The sequence below is a fragment of the Tauraco erythrolophus genome, chromosome 20, assembly GCF_009769465.1.
Source record: "Tauraco erythrolophus isolate bTauEry1 chromosome 20, bTauEry1.pri, whole genome shotgun sequence".
In the NCBI taxonomy this organism is placed as follows: domain Eukaryota; kingdom Metazoa; phylum Chordata; class Aves; order Musophagiformes; family Musophagidae; genus Tauraco; species Tauraco erythrolophus.
Window position 1 is genome coordinate 4,083,917 of NC_141484.1, and position 22,751 is coordinate 4,106,667.

General features: G+C 38.3%; 1 protein-coding gene across 1 annotated transcript in view; it reads left to right on the forward strand.

Annotated features, from left to right (window-relative positions):
* Positions 1-19,611, forward strand: part of SMURF2 (SMAD specific E3 ubiquitin protein ligase 2) — a 38,047-nt gene extending 18,436 nt beyond the window's left edge. The window contains exons 10-21 of the mRNA XM_086624319.1: positions 709-911; positions 1,088-1,172; positions 3,928-4,086; positions 8,385-8,595; positions 10,072-10,175; positions 11,709-11,823; positions 12,267-12,445; positions 12,926-13,063; positions 13,294-13,414; positions 14,853-15,054; positions 16,928-17,003; positions 17,303-19,611. Of these exons, the coding sequence (XP_086480445.1) occupies positions 709-911; positions 1,088-1,172; positions 3,928-4,086; positions 8,385-8,595; positions 10,072-10,175; positions 11,709-11,823; positions 12,267-12,445; positions 12,926-13,063; positions 13,294-13,414; positions 14,853-15,054; positions 16,928-17,003; positions 17,303-17,402 (1,693 nt within the window). The 3' untranslated portion in view covers positions 17,403-19,611. The remainder of the gene's footprint in view (positions 1-708; positions 912-1,087; positions 1,173-3,927; positions 4,087-8,384; positions 8,596-10,071; positions 10,176-11,708; positions 11,824-12,266; positions 12,446-12,925; positions 13,064-13,293; positions 13,415-14,852; positions 15,055-16,927; positions 17,004-17,302) is intronic.
* The last annotated feature ends 3,140 nt before the right edge of the window (positions 19,612-22,751 follow it).

Below are 22,751 nucleotides of genomic sequence, written 5' to 3' on the forward strand. Positions count from 1 at the left end.
TATTTTTCCTGGTATGTTAAAATACCTATCCTAAGCTCTAGACGCATTTAGAGTAGAAAAACAAATGCAAAATATATAATTTGTTTCAGGGATTTCCTGCATCCTTATTAATCTCCTTTTAACCCATTTTAAATGCTTTTGAAAGCAGCGTTGAGATATGAAACCACATTCCTCTTGCAGTCAAGCTCTCAGGAGACACCGTTTTTTATCTTAGCCCTTTTTCACCATACTTGACTAATAACCTTCCTTAAAAATTAAAAGGAATAACAAGGCCTGGTCACTTTCTTAGGCACATGAAGACAAGGTGAGTAAGTTTGGGTTGTATGCTGCTTGTTTAAAAAACAAAACAAAACAAAAAACAGACAAACAAAAAAAAATAAAAAAAAGAAAAACAGAGTGCTGAGAGCAAAATTAAGGTGGGAACTGCTCATGTGAGCATTTGATATGCTCTTGATCCTGCAGTACCATATACGAAGTGTCAGGTCAGACACTAAGATAGATGAGGAGGTTTACTAATTATTCTGGGATGAACTGGTGAACATGGAACAGGAGTTTTCTGCCCATCATTGAGGTATATTGCTCAACAAGTCAACAGCTCCATTCGGCTGTCCACAAAGATTTCCTGAGAGCCCTTAGATGAAGCTTCCATAAAGCATGTTGTGTAGCCCCGTGTCCAGTCAGCACTGCAGTTTGTGTTTTTCCCAACAGGCCAGCATCTGAATACTCCAGTCCAGGCAGACCGCTGAGCTGTTTTGTGGACGAGAACACTCCGATTACGGGGACGAACGGTGCAACCTGTGGGCAGTCGTCGGATCCCCGACTGGCAGAGAGGAGAGTCAGGTCACAGAGGCACAGAAATTACATGAGCAGGACACACTTGCACACTCCTCCTGATTTACCCGAAGGATATGGTATGCAAATTAAAATGTTTTAGTTGTAGGTGTCTCAAGAAACTGGGAAAATGGGTTATGTCTTCTCTTCATATGTAAGATCCTTTTAAGTCCTTAGTTTGGGGAAAACAGTCTTTGTGAGTTTTTTCTATTGCATTTTTTGTTCTTATAGTTATTAATTTATCTTGATTTCACAGAGCAAAGGACAACTCAGCAAGGTCAGGTCTATTTTCTGCATACACAGACTGGTGTTAGCACATGGCACGATCCAAGAGTACCAAGGTAAGAAACGATGGAAGTATCCCAAAGGTGTCAAATCAAAATAGATTAAGCAGTACCCTCCTCAGAGGCTTCTCTGTCTAATATTTCTGACTCTTGGCCCCTAATACATAATTTTAATAAGTCATTCATCAAAATAAATCAGTCTCTCTTCCTCAGTTCTTCAGATTGTTATTTTACTGCAAAGATGGAGAATCAAGAAATAAATTATGGTGATGTTTTAAAAACAGGTATAGTTAACTGATTCCAGATCTCGCATATGAATTATAGCCAAGTCCAGGTTTTAATACTTAGCAAAATAATGGAACAAAAAGTAGGATTTGAGCACTTCCAAAAATTGAGATTTATCGAGATACTTCAGTGAAAACTGGATTGATTTTGTTTTTTTAATTCAAACTCTGGAAGTAAAGAAGACCTGAGAAATTGGCAACATATATATATGTGAACACAAACTTTGTGACAAATGGCCAGACAAATGTGATCATTTTTGATGGAGGAGCAGACAAAGGGGAAAGCCTGGAAAATCTGGTGGATGCCCCTTGTATGTTCAGACACACTATTTGTAGTGGACTACAGTCTCATCATCAAATTAGCTTAAATTTACTTGTCTTTGAGAATTATTGTCCCATTCCGTTATCAAACATAATTTACTCAAGGAGTGGGAAACTTGGTACATTTTGAAGAAACTAATTGGAGATACTAGGTCATAAAACCCCTGGAAGGTGAAATGGTGAGCTCAGGATGCTGAGGATTTTTTTTTTTTTTTAAAGAAAAGATAAAACAATGGAGTTTTTTCCATTTGAGTATAGTAGCAAACATCTAAAAATGCACAAGCTGTTTTACAGCAGGTTTCCTGTTCCAGAGCAGAAATGAATATTTATTTTCTTTATAATGCTATAACACAGATATTTCTAGACCAATCATACATGCTGTCGAGCATGTCATTAACCATATATGAATGGAAAAGAACCTGGGGCAGAGGGGCAAACAGGTAAAGAAAGTTGAGAGAGATTGGCCTGTGATTAAAATACTCATTTCTATTGCAGCTGTCTCAACACTTGTCTCAACACTCAACAAAATAGATGTGAATTGTCCTTCTAGTTTAGTGTCCTTATTTACACGATACATGTACATATTGTGCATAGTTGTACACATGATTGTCTGATGTGTTAGAAAGGAAAAGAGGATGACAGGGAAATTTGTTAGGTTCTGATTGTTCTTTAAGAAAGCAAGAAATCCTGTGGAAAATTATTGCCTCCTGAAATCTGTGGATGGTGCTGTAGAATAGCGTGTGTCGTTTCAAGTTGGCGGCAAGTGTTGGCATTTATGAGGGTTGTAGCAACTTTGTCAGTTGCTGCTGGTGTTCATTCCCATGGAAATGGATTTTAGATATCCCGGGAAGGATAAAGTGCCTCATGGCCATAACTTCACTGCATTTTCGATAATTCTTTTGGTTTTATTACTTCTCTGTGTTAGGAGAACATGCTTTGCTTTGATGAGTTATCTGTAGGCTTGAGTGCGATACAGCTGGTGGTTGTGAACTAGGAAATCTTTGCTCCCATGACTTGCACGTTACACAAAACTAGAAAGTAGACTTCTGTAAAAAACAAAATTACATGAAGATCTAATCCTAAAGTTTGCAGTGTGGTAGTTTTGTACAAAAACTGTTACCACTGCTCTTAGATGTGGCAACAGGAACTGCATGAGTGTCTCTGAGAACCAAATTTGGCTGTTTGCATGGGGATAGAGTTTATGTCATTTCTAAGGAATATGGTATTTTTATGCTAATATGCCACAGTCTTTTAGCTAATAAGCCCTACAGCTCAGCAGCAGCGTGTGTATGTCTAGTATCAGTAGAGGTTCAGTCCCAGAGCATTGCATTTCATGAGCCACTTCTCAGCCTTTTGGATCCCTGCAGATGGCATCTTTTCAGCCCTTCTGCTCTTCGGCTCTTTCCTCCCCTCGACTCACATCATACTGGGAGATCTGAAGACTTCCTCACACTGTCACGTGCAGCTCTTTTTAAAGGTGTATCTGGGGTGTGAATTGTATACATGAAAAATCAGTAAGTGTACGTTTTTGAAAACTAGTTCTTGTTTTCAGTGAACCTCTGGAATGAACCTACATCTTCCTAATTTCAACAGAGTTTTCTGGAGACCCATTAATTTATCTCTGCATTGCTCAGCACAGAGCCGAGTCATTGCTCGTACACTGCTTTATTGGAAATCTTCTTGTTAGAGAGCTGTTTGCTTCCCACTAGCACTTGGGGTTTTGGGGCAAACCGTCTGTGGCATACACACATATCCCATGGGTGATTCTTCATGGAAAGTGTAACTCTTCCGAAATACAGTTTCGTTTTGTTTGAGTTTTTAAAGTGTGATTCAGAGTTCCTTCTGTGACTAATGGTGTTTTAAAAATGTTTTCTGTCACAATCGGTGTAGAACTGGAATTGCATTTTGGCAAATACGGCAGTGGTCTTTATTTTTGTTTTAAGCCTGTATTAATTTAACATCTGAAGTTAGTTTGTAAAAACGAAGGTTATTTGATAAGAATTTTTTTCCCCACGGCATGAGTTCTGGGGTGTGTGTTTTTTCTTTGGTGGGCTTGCACCTTGGGAGTAGAGATTTCAGCTAAACAGATCAAGTTTCTGAAACAATACATTTTCTCAGACTTCATGAAATTGTTCTGTTACATTTACGCTTGTTTGGCTGGGAGGCCAAACGCTGAGGTATTTTTCATTTTATATTTGTTTTCACAGGGATCTTAGCAACATCAATTGTGAAGAGCTTGGTCCACTGCCTCCTGGATGGGAGATCCGCAATACAGCAACAGGCAGAGTTTATTTTGTTGACCATAACAACAGGACAACGCAGTTCACAGATCCACGGCTATCCGCTAACTTGCATTTAGTCCTAAAGTAAGTCTGAGGTCTCGGGCACATGTTGAGTGTAATAGAGGGAAGGAAGTGACTCTTGAGGGGTGCTAGATTTTACATCAAGATGTATTCTGCTTTCAGTAGTATTTAAAGTGTAGTAGCAGTGTTCTTCAACACACTACCAACTTACTGTCTTACATAGCAGAGGTGACAGGTTTGAGTGTTCCTGGGGCGGGGGAATCTCTAGCAGCGTTTAGGCAGGAATGTGGCTATTGTGATGCCAGGAGTTGGGGGCAGCAGGGGGGAAGCGAGTGCTGTCCGGTGGAAAAGACTGGCCCATAGAATTTTTTCTAACAGTAAGAGAGACACTTTCTTTCCTTTTCTTTATACTTGATACTACTTTCAGTTACGGAGAACTTGTTTTAAAATATGAGGTTGCATTCAATAGCCAGTGGTGTGAAATACTGATGAGTTGGGGAAGGGTGCACAAATGCCCAACTATTCTTCTGGAATAAAGGAGAAATAATTCAGCTACCTTCAGTTTTAGAGTAAGACTAGTTGAGATATTCTCAGAATAAGACCCCGATAATTTAATTAAGATTTTTTACAACAATAATAAACCAAAATAGGAACTCTTTTTTTCTGCCTTAGTGTTTTGATATCACGTTTTCATATTGCACTTTTAAAAACAGGAGGCGAAACTCAGAAGGATTTTGGCTCTTGTTTTCATTCCCTAGGCACTCATTTCCCACTGGGGATTTTCTACTAAAAATGGAAACCAAAAAGCAAACAAACGTTTCTTTTTTTTGTGTGTAGACTGGCTATCGGTTTGTCCAAGCTATTTGGGAATTTGACTCTTATTGTTTCTCCTGCTAACACCTTTTAATACTCTTGGGAAACACCTGTAAAGTATTGAGTAGGTGTTAAGTGGAAGAAACAATGAAGGTTTAGATAGAAAGCCATGCAGCCCTGGGCAAGGAGTAAGTAGGAGGAATAGTCCTTTTAAGGAAGTGAATCATTGGGAAGAAAAGCTGAAGGAAAGAATAATGGGAACAAGCACTGAAAAGACAAAACCGAGCAATGGAAAGTAATATCCAGGAGGTCAATGGATCTTTTGTGTAATACATAAAAGCTGGCTCGCCTTTGTCTGCCCAATATACATTTGAACTTAACACTCTAAGAGGGGGAAGAGTCTAAAGTTTGATAAATATGTACGTTGTTTAGAGAAATCCGAGGTTATATATGGGTATATGACAGAACTTCAGTAAGTTCCCATCATCCAGATGGCTTTTGTTGTTTGGGGTTTTTTTTTATAATTTAAAACAAATCCTTACTAATTTTAGCTGAATTTAGATTGTTAGTTTCAAATGAACATGATCTTGAAGAAAAACCTTAGAAGTGGAGGAGCATGTTCATGTTTGGTACACAGAAAAGTTCATTAAGTTAATTCAGATTTAGATATTTTACCCGAAGAAAAACTTCAGACCATCTTGACCACAACAGTGCAGTTCTTAAACTATAGAAAATTCATTTAACTGGACTATATTTGAAAAACTATCTTTCACGGGTAGGTTTATTTTTAAATGGCAGTGGGGTCATAGTGGCTAGTTCTACATGTATTGTGGAGGACAAATACATAGCTAGCTTTTTATCTGGAAAATCCAATTTGTCTTTCAGGTTCCATAATCAGAGAACCATTTTTGCATTTCTTTCAACTTAAAATACTGCTACAGTGTGCTTAAGTTTTTCATTTGTACATCTGCCTTTCATTAGGGAAGGATTTCAGAAATTCAACCAATAGTGTCATCAGCAAAGTCTGCTGCCTGATAAATCTTTTCTGGTGTTTCTTCTTTTATTGCACCAAACAGGATACATGAAAGCTTGCTTCACACTCCCCACTCCTTACTTGTTCTTTAAAAAAAAAAAAAAAAGCGTAGTTTGCCTTAGGCCTGTCATTTTGTAAATTATCTGAGAAATAAGTTTAGTATTTGGGTGGGAAGGGTGTGATAGTGTTTTAGGTTCAAAGGCATAATAAAAAGTTTACTCTCAGTGATACTGACTTTTCTATCGAGATGAGTAAAGCAGTTTCTTCTTCTAGCGATGACGTTTTAGGGTTGAAAATAATCAAACTCGTTACCTAGTTCTGTTTTATAATATGGGCCAAGAGTTTGTGATAGGTTTTGATAGTTATGCTACCTGAAAAGTACTTAGCTATATCCTCACATCTCTACAGAATCAAGCATAGCCCTTCAGCTGTGAAAACAAACTAAGAAATTACATTTAATTACTTTAAGCACTGCAGATTGTTTAGCTAATATGGCGCTGATTATTTTTAGTCTAACACAGAGCATGGCATTTATTTTTCTCCTATTGCTGCCCTATTTAGATTGGTTTAATTTGATGCATAGATCTTAAATTCATGCTCATTTCAGAGGTTACATTATCTTCGAGACTGACTTTACTAGCTTTGTGCTTAGAGGACTGTGGTTTTTGTGCTACTGAAGGTAGTACGAACATACACTCACTTTATTTAGTGTGTGTAATTATGACCTTCTCTGGTCAGCATGTATAAGGAATATTTTCACATACTTGTCCTCATGGAATTAGAAAGTTCAGAAGATAGAACAGTGATTTTGCTTTAGTTTGTGTATCAAGTAAATACAGTTTAAGTGAGATTTATATTTAAAACTAACCACAAGTGACAAGAACGTACCGTGCCTGTAGCACAAATGACAGAGCCACTTTCTGGAACCACATCAAGTGTGTGTCTAAATTATTGTAATGACTTGGTTTCTCAGGAATGGCTTAAAATAACTGTAGTTTATTGTAAGACCAATGTGATCAGCTTGAGAATAAAGTTAAGGTAGCCTTATTTAAAAAAACAAAAACAAAACCCCAAAAAACTAACAGAAGCAAACAACAAAACACTGTGAAACTAACAAAATCAATTAAACTAACTTCTGAAGTTCTGCATCCTGAGGCATAATAATGAAGAAGGATTTCTGTGCATTATTCCCTCCTTCCAGCCCAGGAGTAAAGAAGTGTTATTGTTCATATTAAGCTTTGAGTTATTGCCGAGGCCATCTACAGCACGTGCCGTTGCAGGAGTTTCTAAACGTCAGGCTTCTAAGACTACTGGTAAAGATTTCCTGGCCACATGGTGTTAGTTTCCCTTCAGGGTGGTTTGTGCAAAATTGCTTTAAAATAGAAGGTTTGCAAATAACAGAATAGCTGTCAGAGCCACAGGGCAAACCGGGAACACCCCCACTCCTTTTTAATTGCTGGTTCTGAGTGTTCCTGTGGTAAAAGCCTGCTGGAGATGAATTTTGCTTGGCCAGGACAGCCTTCTAGTAGACCTTGTTTCAAAACAGACAACAGTCTGAAATTTTAAAATATACTACAACTGTGTTTGGTTCCATCTAACATTTTTGGTCTTTGACATTGAAAAAAACCCAATTTATTAACATTCTACTAGAAAACATTCTGAATTGTAACCTTTCTTGTTTATCCAGTAAATTTAGGGCATTTTCATGTGTTCCACACAGAGATATTCTTCTGATGGTTTAGGTAAAATATAACTGTTACCTTGTGTTGTTTGGAGATGCCATACTCAACAGCTATAAAAAGAACCACTCACTGTGTACAAGAAGCGACACAAGAGAGGGCATCTCTGCAGCACGATTAATTTACTTTTCCTAGGAAGAAGTTAGATTTACAAAATCTCCAAAGTTGCTAGTAAAAATACTTGTTTATCCATGCCAATTAGTTACATGTGAACTCCCACATTCCTGTGGTCCAGACTAGGCCAGGTACAAGGGACAAGGTCCTTGCCAAGCTGCCAGTACAAACATCTTTTTGTAAGCTTACTCTTTCGGACAAGCCATTTAAAACAGACTATGGTATTGACTGTAGATTAGAGGCATAGTGCTTGGCAGATCTCTGAATTTTAAAATGGAGGAAGGCAAAACATGCAAAGGAAATATGAAAATGGTATCTGAGAAATTCTGTGTCAGCAGCTTAGTAGTAAAATTGTAGGGATAATACCTTATTATATGGCCCAGTAACCTTTTACATACTTTGTGGAGTAGTGCTAATAGAAATAACAAACCCTAAAAACAACTGATGGTTGCCAAGAAAGACAGAAGCATATGTCTTTAGTCAGGATAAAATCTCTTTGAATGTATTTTTTACTGGACCCAGACATTTTTAGCGTAATCATGGTAATAATCATGGTAAATTGGAAGTAGTTTAGTTACAAAGACTTAACCTTTAAGAAACATTTGAGGAAAACAGGGGACGTGTGACTTGGAACATCTGCAAACAGCTGTGTGTGTTTCCAGCCGCCAGAATCAGCTCAAAGACCAGCAGCACCAGCAGCAGCAGCAGGTGGTGGCCCTGTGCCAGCTCCCGGACGAGGCGGAGTGTCTGACTGTGCCCAGGTACAAGCGAGACCTGGTGCAGAAACTCAAGATCCTGAGGCAGGAGCTGTCACAGCAGCAACCTCAGGCTGGCCACTGTCGTATCGAGGTCTCCAGGGAAGAGATTTTTGAGGTAATTTGAGAATTTGACCCATTTCTTCACATCGAGGGGAGGGGAGGAGGGTTGTTCAGACCTGGCTAACGAAGTCATTCAGTTAGATGAAATTTTGAAGTCCGGAGTTAAAGCTGCAATTTTACCAGTGGTGAATGGGAAGAGGAAGCATTTCAAGGGGCTATAAGAACAGTTGTGTACTTAAAGTAGATGTATTTACCCTGTAGAGAAGAAGAAAAACAAGGAAAGCTTTCCCTGTGGCCGGAGCTGTACAGACAGTGTCAGGCTGAGGCAGGAGTCCAGGCACTTCGTGTATTTCATACTGTCTCACTTCGTCCTTGAATATCAGCGCTGATGTCCGTTACAGAGGGAATATTACAAATAGAAAACCAAACAATTATTAATGATCTTTAATGTATTGTAACTTAAGTAAACTCATTATCGAATAGCATTCGTCTTTGGAGTTTGAATTACTTGGCATCAGTCTCAATTCTGGTTGATTCTCTCGCCCACCTCCCCGACATCAGACCAATTTTATGAATTGTCTAGGCTTGTGAATGACCAGAGGTGCCCACAGTGGAATAGTTGCATTTTATCGTGTGGCATAAATGACGTGTAATTCATTACACACAGTTATAATTCATTGGCTCTTTCTGCAGAACAGTCTGTGTTCTTGAGAACTTTTATCACCCATCCACAAACTCGATAGCCCCCACTGTGTTGTCACAGTGTTTCCCAGCCAAGAAAGATTTATGTTGGTCTTCCCTTTGGAGACAGTCAAATCAGTTCATAATCAACTACAAAGAAATGGAGGAAGGGCTGCTGTACAGCGGTGAAAATTATTATGTTCTCATTGTAAACACCCAGTTGAGTATGTTGGGTCCCAGACACACCTACCTCTTCTGGTCTGCAAGCCAGAGAATTGGGCACTGATACTGGGCGTAAATACAAACTAGACTTTTTTTATTTGATTGCTTTTTAAAAAAATAGCATGTTGTGCTACTTTGAGCTTTCTTTTTGTGTTTTCTTGGTGAAGTCTTACTGATAGAGGAGTAACTCTGCAGATTTACTGGGATGGCATTGATGCTTCTGTTCTTAAGATGCTTCTTGAAGGTTTGCACATGTACCCAGAGCAGAAGCTCCACTGTTGGCTTTTCAGACTGCAAAAATTGTGAGCCTTTTTGCAAAACACAAGGAGTTTACTGACACAGATTTTAATTTTTCATAAGTTATGTGAGAAGGAGAGAGAGAACAGATCGCTGTACCCCTCTGGACATGTAACGGAATGTGGTTCTTCTCACATATCCGTTTTCATTGACAAGCGTTATCACACTTGTAGAAAACTCAGAAACAGTCTGTGATTTGGGAAACTGGTTAGTATCTAAGGAAAAATAGTATCCCCTTTGGACCTGGAGTCTGAGGCTCCCTTCATTTCTAATGAACAGTAGTAGCTTTTTGTCTGTAAACAGCAGTTAATAAAGTGTTATGTGTTTACAGGAATCCTACAGGCAAGTCATGAAGATGAGGCCAAAAGACCTGTGGAAACGATTAATGATAAAATTTCGTGGGGAGGAAGGCCTCGATTATGGAGGTGTTGCCAGGTAAACAGTCGGTTCTGTCTCTTTCCCTGCACCCGAACCCTACCAACTACACGTACTGTCCTTTGAATCCTAAGCCAGCCTTGTATCAGCCCTATTTCTTTTTCCATTATTTTTATTTATATTTATTTCTGTAACAGATTGTATGTCAAAAGAATATGTATTTTCAGATAGTGTTCTAAAGGAAAAACTGCATCAAAAACCCTAATTTATTGAAAATAAATCAAAATGCATGTTACAGATCGCATCAGACCTCTGTTGTATATGCGAGGCAGGTTTTTGGTATCTCTTGCAGCGACCGTGTCTTTCTTTGATTAGTACAGCTTGGCTATCTGAGAATTTATACTACTATATACTCAGCTTTGTGGCAGAACCTTCATCAAAAAATATGCTTTATTGCAAATTGTCACTACTGTTTGAAGCAAAATGTTAAAAACTAGCATTTAGTAGGCAACTAAAATCTATCAGTAGTCTGAGGTTATTTTTCACTTGCTTATAAAAAGTGATATTTATTGATTGTATGAAGATATCTTCACTTTTTTATAAAAACACTCGTAGTAGGCCAGTTGCACAGATGGTGGTTTACTTCACTGAAAATATTCCCCACCTCTGGCATGTGGATCTACACTGTCAAAATGAGCGTTGACTCATTTAGGAGTATTCATTGTTTGCATTACATTACATTTTTTTAACATGAGTAATCCTTTCAAAGTACAGATGATGCTCCCAAACAGCCCATCTTCTGCATCTGTAGTGGTGTACAGCAAATAGCCTCTGGGAACTGGGCTGTTACGCTATGTATGTCTTCATGAGTTTGCAAACAGCCAATAGAGTTTTTGCTTCATCCATTCCTAAATATTTTAACATGCTAATTAGCCATAACTAGGAAAACAATCTCATTGAATCAATTACTATTAATTGTTTGATGATAACAATAGTGTTTAAACAAAGAAGTTACAGATGTTATTGTGTGCTATTTTCCAAAGTATCTGCTAGTATTTCTCAGCATGGGTTTGGTTTCTAGTCTGTTCGCTGTGGAGCCTGTGCCATCTTCCATACGTGAATATAGGAAGACCAAGCTGGAAAGTGTTACGGTTTTCCTAATTCTTAGACCATTATTTACTGATTTGTGAGCATGTAATTAAAGCTTTAACTAAATATATTCGTTACCTGAAGACGGCTCATATTAAAAGCTTTGACTCGAACATCTCTCCAAGTATAGTCAATAGAACATGTAGTGTCTTGTCCTAATGAGTAATGGATGAAGGAGAATCATAGTTAGAAACTCTCTTGGAAATACGTAACCTGGAGAAAAATTTTAGAAAGCTGGGAAATACATCAGCTGTCAGGTGCTGTGCAGTTACTGAGGCAGTGAAAATAATTCTGATTTCAACCTTATCTAAGCACGTTCGGAGATAACTTCATTCATATTTATGTTGAACAGTAAGATTAAAAAAAAGATACTATTTTGAAAAGATTCTCAGTGCAAAAATGTATTTGTCTAAAGTACATAATAAATTATTTTATTTTCTCCAGGGAGTGGCTCTACCTATTGTCACATGAAATGTTGAATCCGTATTATGGTCTCTTCCAATATTCCCGAGATGATATCTATACACTGCAAATCAACCCAGACTCCGCAGTCAACCCGGTATGACTGGTAAAATGAGTTCTGCAAATGGTCGTTTTGTGACTAGAAATTAAATACATCTGGAGAGTGTTGTAGGCTTAGGAACCTAATTCCCACTTTAGTCTTGCTCATGACTGAATTTGTGCAATAATATCATAATTTCTTTTTAGTACTGATCAAAGAAATTTCTCAAATGTTTTCTTAATTTTCTTTAAGATGTCAATTTATGTTTCCCTTGGGAAAAATTAAGTTTATTTTGATTTTTAGTAGTAAGACTTCTGGACTGGAAGCAATATACTGTGTGCTGTGTATGAAAATAAACAAAACAAAAAGCTCTGGATATGGTGGTGGTGGTTTGGTTGGGTTTTTTCTGTTCTTTGCATTGAAATTTCATTTAATATTCAGTAGATATAACCTGGAGTTCTTATTTAGTTGAACAGCTTAGTCTCTTCTTTCAATTCTAGGAACACTTATCATATTTCCATTTTGTTGGACGGATAATGGGGATGGCTGTGTTTCACGGACACTATATTGATGGGGGCTTCACGTTGCCTTTCTATAAGCAGTTGCTAGGGAAGCCAATTACTTTGGATGATATGGAATTGGTTGACCCTGATCTTCATAACAGCTTAGTCTGGATACTGTATGTACCGTGTATTACATCTTACAATGTTAGAATTCTGTCTCAGTTAATGTGTGATAATGTTCCTAAATCCAGTTGAAAAGAAATAAAGTATATTTTGATCTCCTGCTCAGACAGATTTAAGTAACGTCTTTCTTGCACAATTCAGTTTCTTTAAAGGCTTAATTACTGAAGGTGTTCAGATTTTGGAAGGGGGTGGGATAAATCATTACTGAGCTGTAAAGTGCTCAGTTAATAAATTTTAGTTTATTAATTTTGCCTATTACCAACCGTAACGTGTTATGAAAATATAACATTGAAACTTTGATAATGGCTTTAAAATATAACATAGCAAGAATGTATATTCACCACCTGCTTCCAAGCAGGAATTTGAAATGCTATTGAAAAACTACATTGCGATGTCTGTCAGATATATTATGGCTGTAATATATTTGCAGAATTATGTTTTCACTGAGTTACTTGCTTATTTTTTTCCACCAGTGAGAATGATATCACAGGAGTCTTGGACCATACGTTTTGTGTAGAACACAATGCATATGGGGAAATTATTCAACATGAACTGAAACCCAATGGCAAAAGCATCCCTGTGACAGAGGAAAACAAAAAGGAATATGTCAGGTACATCAATATCTTTCCCAAAGTGTTTTATGTTGCCTGTGGTGGGAAGGAACTTTTTATTTATTTGAAGTAATTGACAGTGTTATATTGTTGTTTTCTTTCTAAGAGGTGGTGCTGTGGTGGTGGTGTGTGTAATCCTGTCAGTAAGGCCGTTAGTTTTGGCTGGATAAATTGCAGGTTTATTGTATTTGAATACATCTTTCACAAAACCAATTTGCACTTGCTTGCAGACTTTATGTAAACTGGCGATTTTTACGAGGAATTGAAGCTCAGTTTCTGGCTCTACAGAAGGGATTTAATGAAGTAATCCCACAACATCTGCTGAAGACATTTGATGAGAAAGAGTTAGAGGTCAGTCCACTAATGTTACGTTACGTCGTCAAGTGAAACAATAAAAGCCCGAGGCATTCTTGTGAGACTGAGTAACACGCGAGGTTGTATCCCCAGTGTTTTGGGGGGCTGCAGGTGCTGTTACAAGAAGTACAGTTAGCAGAAGAGGTTACCAGGTCACCCAGTCACTGGGGCTGCGTGCACCTTCCACCGAGAGCTGTGAGAGTGTTTCTTGAGGCAACGTTTCATAGCAACTGCAGAAGCGATAGGAGACCCCCTCCTGGACCTGAAAACCCAGCTGAACCTGCTGAGAAGTAACTGCAGTGACCTCTGATTCTTTCAGAGCGTGTTACTCCAGCAGAGATGGTGGTGCATATTTCTCACGGTGCAGTTTTCATGATACTAAATTCGGTGCTGCCAGGAAAATGGTCCATCGCTCCCTTCCACCTCCCGCTGCTTGCTCCCAGCCCTTCCAGTGCACTGCACTGACTGGTGTCACGCAGCTGTGTGGTTTTGCAGAGCTGAGTTATGCCAGACTAAATTGGCCCTGTAAATACAGCTTCAGGAAAGGTGCGGTCTGGTGCTGTCACCCACAAATGTGCTACAAAATGTCAAGATCAGCATCCAAACAATATCCTCTCAAGGCAAATCCCATAGATCCCAAGCTTGTTTTAAAACTGAAATCTAATATACAGTCTGTTAGCTGTGGAGCTGAAATTTTCGCCATATAAAACGCCACAAGGTAAATTATTCGTGCTTTCTTCTGTTCACTGTACTGGTGTCAGTGATTGCTCTTCTTTTATCCTAAACATTCTCATTCCACAACCGTGAGCCAGCCATACTGTTAACTCAGAATCATTTTGCAGATGCAGAATGAGAAAGAGGAAAGTCCAACGTTCTTAGTCACAGGAGAATATCTTTATAATCGTATCCTTGTTGAGCTTAAACTGATCCATCGTGGATCTCTGGTTTAGAAGCGCGGAAAGCTCTTCATCAGGAGAGAAGGCTGATTTATGTTACGTGTATGGTATGACAAGAACAAGATGACTTTTGAGGGTCCGGAGTTGGACCAGCCAAACTACACCCTCAGCTGTCGTCCAGAAAGAAATACTGAGTTCAGCTGTGAATTACGCACGCACTTTTCACTTGTGGGTGGAATCTGTGCTTCTGATATGAAAGTGTCTTGACTTGTCAATTAAATAAAAGTTTATTAAATGGTTGATTTTTTTTTTAAAAAAAATTTAATTGAAGCCGTTTAAAAAATTAATAGTTCACAAATATAAGATTAAAAAAAAAAAGCTGTATTTCTGCATTGCTTAAGATTAGTGAGAGGTTATAATTTGCCTTTGGTATAAAATCTGTCCATTTTTCAGTGTCAATTATTCATCATTTGGCTAGCTCCAAAGCCATTTTTGTATTGCTGCATGATGAAATATTTAATTCTATTTTAAATTTACAGCTCATCATTTGCGGGCTGGGAAAAATTGACGTTAATGACTGGAAGGCAAATACTAGGTTAAAACACTGTACCCCAGACAGCAACATCGTGAAATGGTTCTGGAAAGCTGTGGAATTCTTTGACGAAGAGAGGAGAGCACGTCTCCTCCAGTTTGTGACCGGCTCGTCCAGAGTGCCTCTGCAGGGCTTCAAGGCATTACAAGGTAACGTTTCTCCAGGAGTCGCTGTGAGCACCTGGGCTTGGAGGAAAAGCAGCAGGACACATCACAGAAACAGTAGCTGAAAATGAGCCTGCCTGGCTGTGACTTTTTAAGAGCAATTTTTTTTCAATGGTCTGATGAATAACAATCAAGCAGCCTTTTTTTGTTTGTTTATTACCTTCTTATTCAGCTGTGAATGGCTCTTTTGTTTCAGTTATGCAGTTCCTTCTCTGGCAAGAAGTTCTGATCAGTGGAGACCTTAGTGGGGTTCTCCTTATGTTTTTTCTGGAAGCCTGTTTCTCAATTTCTGTCTTTTACAAGCCCTTGTGACCGTACAGCTCTGGGGCCAGAAGACACCAACATGCAGTGTTCTTGGGGCTCTGACAGCAGAGGCACTTCATAACGCCGACTGCTTTTATTGTGAGAGCGACAGAATCACAGGCAGCCCAGGCACCAGAAACCATCACCTTGATTACTGACCTGTCTTCTGAGCTCCAGTCGCAGCTCTGGGTCTCTCTCCGCAGCTCTGGCTGCGTGCCCTGCTGCTCTGTTCACACAAGAGTTTTCCTTTTTTTCCCCCTCTCACAAGTCCCCCCTGCCCAGGGGAAACATGGACCACAAACCATTTTCACAGGCAGAAGACTCCAACAGAACACCAACGCCATGGTAACAACTGCCACATACAAAAGCCAGTTGCTCTAGAAATCTATTTCTTCTATCTGATAATGAAGGAATAATAAAGAAGCCCTCATTTTCTTTTTCCTCTATTCTTGAGCTCTAAAACGTTCAGGAACATTAGAAGCTCAGGAATATTGATTTTTTTTTTTTTATTTTTTAAGACCCTAGTTACTTTAAGCAAAGTATGGTATGTTAAGTGATGTTTAAGTAATATTGCAAAGGGTGGAGGGACTTGTTTAGGCAAACCATGTAACTGTTAGCCACCTCGGAATAGTTACAAGTAATAGTAACTGTACTATTGATGTGCATACTGTTACTGTGGTGGAGTGAGCCGTTTGGAGAATGGCAATGGAAGTAACACCAGTTTGATGTCATCTGCACTGCAAGTTTTAGTATGACCACAGTAGTAAAACAAAGATTTCTGTGAGCACATGACACCTGCTTTCCTACAGATGTGAACACGAAGGTTGGCAGGTTTTAGACTGAGTTGTGCTAATGCAGCACAACAAGCTCACATTCTTATTTAATAGCAAAGAGTCCCATGAGAAAGACTGACCCTGTGGATTATATTCCTTAATGTCTATCCACTCGGCAAAAATTCCAGTTTTCGTAAGGTTTAGGGCATTTGTAACCTCTTCTGTGCTTTGTGACATTTCAGTGTGTACTAAGTCCAAAAGACTGCTGTGCTGTGGTCTTTTCTTTAGCAGAGAAATTAAGGGAATCACTGTATAGTCAGATTAATTTAACAAAATGGTAGGAAGTTGGTATTGTGACTCTTCTGTCGAATTTGAGTGGAATCGGCCACTTCTCAAGACCAGTAATAAAATGGGGACAGGTACAGCTGTGTTAAGTTTTCCTCTCTAGGAAGGTGAGAAAAGTTAAATTCAAAACTGTTAGAATTATATAGTGCACTGTGTAACCAGATATTTTATTCTTCCATCAATGCTTTGTTCTTGTTTATCTTTCAATGGTTTAAATAACTGCGTGGCTGTTGTGGGGGGGTGGAGGGGAGGAATCTGTCCATAGGCACTGTGAGTTTGTTCTGATTTTTTTCCTGCCTGTGTTTGATTTCAACTTTCTTTGTGCATAGCTTTTTTTTGTGTGGTTCTAGTTCCTTCTTTTGTTGTTGCAGTGCAACAAATAAATTCCATGTTATGCAATACAGTGGTAGTAGTAGAGATGTTTTCTGGATTTTCAGGTGCTGCAGGCCCACGACTATTTACAATACACCAGATTGATGCCAGCACTAATAATTTGCCAAAAGCTCACACCTGGTAAGACTTTTTCAGGACTCTATTATGATCTATAGATAAAGACTGAGATTTGCTGTCTCTGTATTTTGAGCAGTTTTTCTTTTTCTTTCCCTTCTACTTTTCTGACTAATAAGTGCTATCCATTACAGAGCAGTAAAGGTGTGAAAACTAGAGATTGCTTTTATTTAGATGAAGTTCTGTTGCCTTGTTAAGTATTGCTGTGTCGTCGTTTCAAGTAGGTTAAACGGAGCGTAACAGAACTTTGCTAGGTGCTGCTTGAGGTTCCAGACAGCTGAAGCTTTTCTGCCTTGTGTCCGCAGCTTTAACCGGATCGACATTCCTCCCTACGAGAGCTACGACAAGCTGTACGAGAAGCTGCTAACTGCCATCGAAGAAACGTGTGGGTTTGCTGTGGAGTGACCTTCACAGGCTCACCTGAGACTCTATTTATACTCCTGTCAGCCAGAGAGCCCTTCCCTCAACCAAGACTCAAGAAATGCTTGAAATACAGGAAACTTTCCCTTTTCTACACTAGGACACTGGGAGGGAAAGGACAACTTTGGAATTTTTTTTATTTTTTTTAATTTTTTTTTTTCAAGAAAATAGGTTCTGTGGTTCCTGCCATAGGATCATTCAGCTGCTATTAAAAACTAATATCTTGAACATACAGAATGCTGACTTTTCCTACATTTCAACAGTTAAGCAGTATTCTATACTTAAAGACTACTACTATTTTTGTAAAAGGTAATCTATTATATTTGCCTACCTGATTTCTATTCTCAGATACCAAGACACAACTTCAGCAGTCGGTACAAGTCACGTTTCAGCCTGTTTTAAATGTATGATACTGAACAGCATCTATACCTGCTATTTTTGGAAAAAATATTTTGGATTATTCTAACTTTGCATAAAATTGGCTGAAAGAATCATTACTCTTTTTAATTAAAGCCACTTACATGTTAACTGCATTTTCTTATAGTAAAACATTATATTCTGCAATGTAAATTCAACTTAAATGTTACCACAGGGGGCTTTTTTTATATTTTTCGAGCATGAATTGCAAATACGATGTTTTGGGGTCCTATTTATATCACTTGTCAGATTCCTTAAACAAAATTTCTAGTGTGAGTGACACATACTGTATTTGGTACAGTACTTGTGTTAACGTGTAGAATAGACCTTTTTTAATGAACAGTAGGCATTTTGATTTTTTTAAAACAGCGTTTTTCTAACAAGTCTGTCAAGAGTATTTTTTGTTGCTTTTGACTTTAAACACTGCATTTTTCAACTTTTTAAGCATGCTGATGAGGTGATACTTGACAGCAGAAGCCTGTTAGCAGTTCGTTTCAGAACCCATCTTGTCCAGTCAACCAAAGTTTGTTTGAATGCAGCCAAATCACATTATATATTTGTCAATGCTAAAGATTTATCAGGTAAAACATGTTGTAATCTTTGTCTAGCTGCTCATGACATGTGGGTTTAAGTTACAACTAAGGAAAAATGGTGTATTAACTGAAATGTGTGTAATGTGCTTTAAAAATGAGGGTTTAAGCACATAATTTATTGATTGTAGGGATGGAAGTAAGTATATATATGAATTATAACATGGGTTGATCTCTTCAAAGGGGTATAAAATGCACTACCAGTAGAGGGAACTGAACTTTGAAGTTAGTTTGGGAATTCTCAGTTAAGCTCTGTATGATCTGCTCGTGGCATGTAGATAAATGTCTGCTTAAGAGATGGTGACATTCTCCTCTCAGCGGTGTGAATACTTGGAATAACTAGTGTTGTTTTTTTTTTTTTCAATCAGTGTTGTGTTGTTTTAACTTAAGTTCCAATTAATCATCAAATCTGCACTATTTTTACACTGCCGATGAGAGGAAGTCAAGGGTATTAAGAATGGGATGTAAACAGCTGTTCCATTTTTGCAGTGTAAGTCACACAGAGAACTAGCTAATTTTCTGTCTGTTCTGTGGAGCTTGAAATTTATTTTGTTCTGCCAAATCTGACTGCCACAGTGAGTAAACTACTACTGGATGTTGTGTATTAGAATAGTGGGCAATGGACTACTTTTGTAGAATTGTGGTAAGAATCTGGTGAGCCAAATCCACATGTTCATTTGATTATTTTTTTTTTGTACAGCTGTTGCTGGAAGGTTTGTTTTAGGAGACTTGCTTCCCATTCTGGGCTGGCTGCAGAGATGAGGCTACTTAGGGATGTAAACATAAAGCCAAGAAACTTGCTTTGACAGCCAGGTTTGAAATATATCAGACCCTTTCTCCATCTCAAGGGCCTGTTGCACTCATGTAAAATGGCTGGTACCTTTGCATCTGCAGTTGGGATCCCCAGTTCCTGGCTTTTGGGTAATACTGTTACCAGAGAAGCTACCACTACACCTGTCCAGGTTGCCTGGGAGAGCAAAGTAAGTTGTTGTCCAGTGTGTTTCGTACTCAGTACTGCTGCCTGCGGTTGGGACCACTGCTTGACACACTCCCAAAGACCCCTCCTCACCCCTGCAAGTTCTGAGGTATGATGTGAATTACTATTTACAGAGACTTTAGGGACAGGTTCTTTTGACCACTGTTCACAGGATAGATACTCCAGTGTTCTCTGAGTGATTTTTTTTTTTTTTTTAATTATTATTTTTATTTTCCTGCTCTTGCTCAGGCTATGGCTGCAGCTTCCCTGGTCATGAAAAACGTAAAATCCAGTTTGATCCAGCTTTTGGGAGAAGTCAGGACTTTTTTAGGTGATTCAGGGGGGAAGGTGTGCCGCTGTGCCCTTTGCACCAGACAGCTCACCTCAGCACTAAATTTAAAGACTGTCTCTGTAGTGTCTCCTGACCACATCAGCTATACCCACCTCCCAGGAACCTTCTCCCTGTCAGCCTCCTTAGGCTGGTAAATTTTTGAATGCGTATTTATGGCCACCCTTATGTCATAAAAGCTTTTTTAAGGAGGGAGGAGATGAGCTCTGCAGAATATGGACTCTAGATCAGCTGATAAATACCATTCATTTTCACAGCAGCCTTAGCAGTACATCTGCTTGTTCTACCAAACATTTTGGTATGGCACAGAGAATTTTTTTTTAATTGCCACAGACAAATATTGTAAACTTACTATGTTATAGGCAAAACATTTGACTTTCCATAGCTGACAGATGAGGATGAATATACCAAGTATTTTGAGTGCCTTTCTACCTTCATAATGACTGAGAGCTTTAACTAAAGCACCTCATCACTTAGTCAGATGTTTATCTGAAAACATTAAAAGGGTTGATTCCTTTGCCAAATTTTGTTTCACGATCATGTCAGCTACTTTCCCCTCAAAAAGGTGCTAAGCCTAATATTGCATTTTAACCTTGGACTTTCACCCCATGATTAATGTGAATATTTATTTCAATGTGTCCCTCTTACTGGGTTTTACTTTATCCAGTCTTTAGTTGTTTTAGAGAGATGTCACATCATGGTTTTATGCTGTTGCTTTTCAGTATGAATGTTTTAATTATGAACAGTGACTTTTGTAGATTTCAAATATACAGTACACAGTTGAGTTTCAGAGGATTTAATTTCTCGGTGTAAAGAGTTTTGTAATGGTGCTTTGTACAGTATGTATTCTAATTTTTTTTGCACATAGTTTCAGTTTCCCTAAACTGATTTATTTGTACCAAATTTTTGTGTTGTACTAAAGTCCAGAGCACACAAGCCGTTTTTAAATTCTTGTTCTACAACACTACATCTGTATTGAACTTCTGGTGCGTTTAAACTGGCTGCATTGATGGAAGTAAAAGCTTTGCTTCTATATCATAAGTATGCATCATACAGCTTAATGTAGCATGCTCCAATTGCTTCAGATTTTAAACAGCACCATACAGTTAACAGGTGCCATTTGTTGTACTTTACACTATGTAGTAGGTTTCTGGCTCTACAACATCCTCAGAGCTTTGTCTGTAGTTGTAATTAGTTTATACAAGTGTAATTACTCCTCCACAAACTGACAGTTCTTAGTTTATCATTTCCATTGTATTTATTACAGAGTGTTTTAGCATTGGTATCATTGTATTTTCACCCAGCTGTTACATGAGCTTTAACAAAAAAAATCTGTATAAAATGGTTTTTAAGTACTTAATGTATGTACCCATGCAGAAGTTGAGCAATAAATTGTATGCTGTTTGCACTGTCACAGCATCAATGGTTTTAAAAGTTTTAAGTTTTTCTTAATTAACTATTTACTTTTAAACATAACATCATTAAGTAACTCAACTTTTTTTCAGGAGAAAATACTTAAATCTTGGTGTCTGTCTTTTACCTACAATAAGGATTGTGCTAAATGTTATAGTCAAAAATGTCTTACTTTTGGCTTTCACGTAACGGTGTATGTGTGTCTCGGCAAGGATTCTCTATTGGTGAAGGGATGTCGCCTCCAAATTCAGGAAAGCTAAGCCATCTTCCTTAAGGGAAGAGAAAAGGTCAGTAAATCTAGTAAATACTTGTTAAATTTGATCAACTTAGCTGGTAAATATTGTCCCTTAGATAAAGACTTTCAATTAGCCTGGCTTATAGCAAATCCCTGGAAATGGTCGTTAAGAAAGTCAGGGTGTGGGTTTCTTGTTTTGTGGAGGTTGTTTGTTGTGTGTGGTTTGGGTTTTGTTAACCAAGGGAGGTGTGTCGTGCTCTGACTGCCAGCTGTTTTCTTTAATCTGTAAAGGAAGCATCTCCAGCTGCTAGCTGCTTTTTTTTTTTTTCTGCTTAGCTCTTTTTTTCCTTCCAATGCATGAGTCTTAATTCACTGAGCGTGGTGTCAGTTCTGTAAGACACCCCCTCACACTGCAAGCTTTAAATACTGTATATACTGTGCACTGAATTCCAGTATGTTTACATCACTTCTCACACGTGCCATTTTAAGCAAGAACTCTTCTATTAGAGATTGTTTAAAGTTATACTTTAGTTCCTCCTCACTACCAAGATAGACTATTTAAAAATTGTAATTTTTTCAAGCAGAGCAGAATATATCAGTAATGAGCTTCACTAATTATCAGCTTGGTTTTATGTAACTTGTTCTCAGGTTAAGTTTTCGTCCTTCTGTGTTTGCAGCACACAACACATGGCTGCCGAAACTAGAATTTTCTACTAAACAATGTACTTTTTATAGCACATAATAATTCTGCAAAGATAGGTGTAGTGTCTGTTGTCAGCTCCTACTCTGTCTAGAAGCAGACCTTACAACCTGAAGTAAGGTAAACGCTGAATTTTGGAATTTTTAATCACTCTAGCTTCGCACTGGCAGAACTAAACTAATCTGCTTTTCCCTAAAAAAAGTAAGCAGAGTACCAAAGACAAGTACCCTTGCAAAACTTTTGTCCAAATTATCTGCTTCTAAGAGCAAACATGGTAAACTCCTTTAGTTGTCATTGCTTGTCCATTTGTGTACAGCATTACTAGGAGGCCCTTCTGAAATACATCAGTTGAAACAAAACTTTGCTTGTTTAGAAGTGGACTTTTGAAAGCCCTGTGTGAAATCCAACAGTTGAAATACCAACAGAGCACACACCTATTAGTATAGCTCTGTTGAAAATAATTAGGAATGCTGTCCACAGATACTTCCTAGGTCTCAGTTCATGCAGAAGCTTGTATTTTACTGCTTTAGAAGAATTTTCATTGTTTTCCATTTCAAACTACTTTTTCCAATACATTTGTAGCATATTTATATGCTTTGCTGTTAACAAGGCAGCAACACCAAAATTGCAGTCATAGTATTGTGTAGAGTAAGT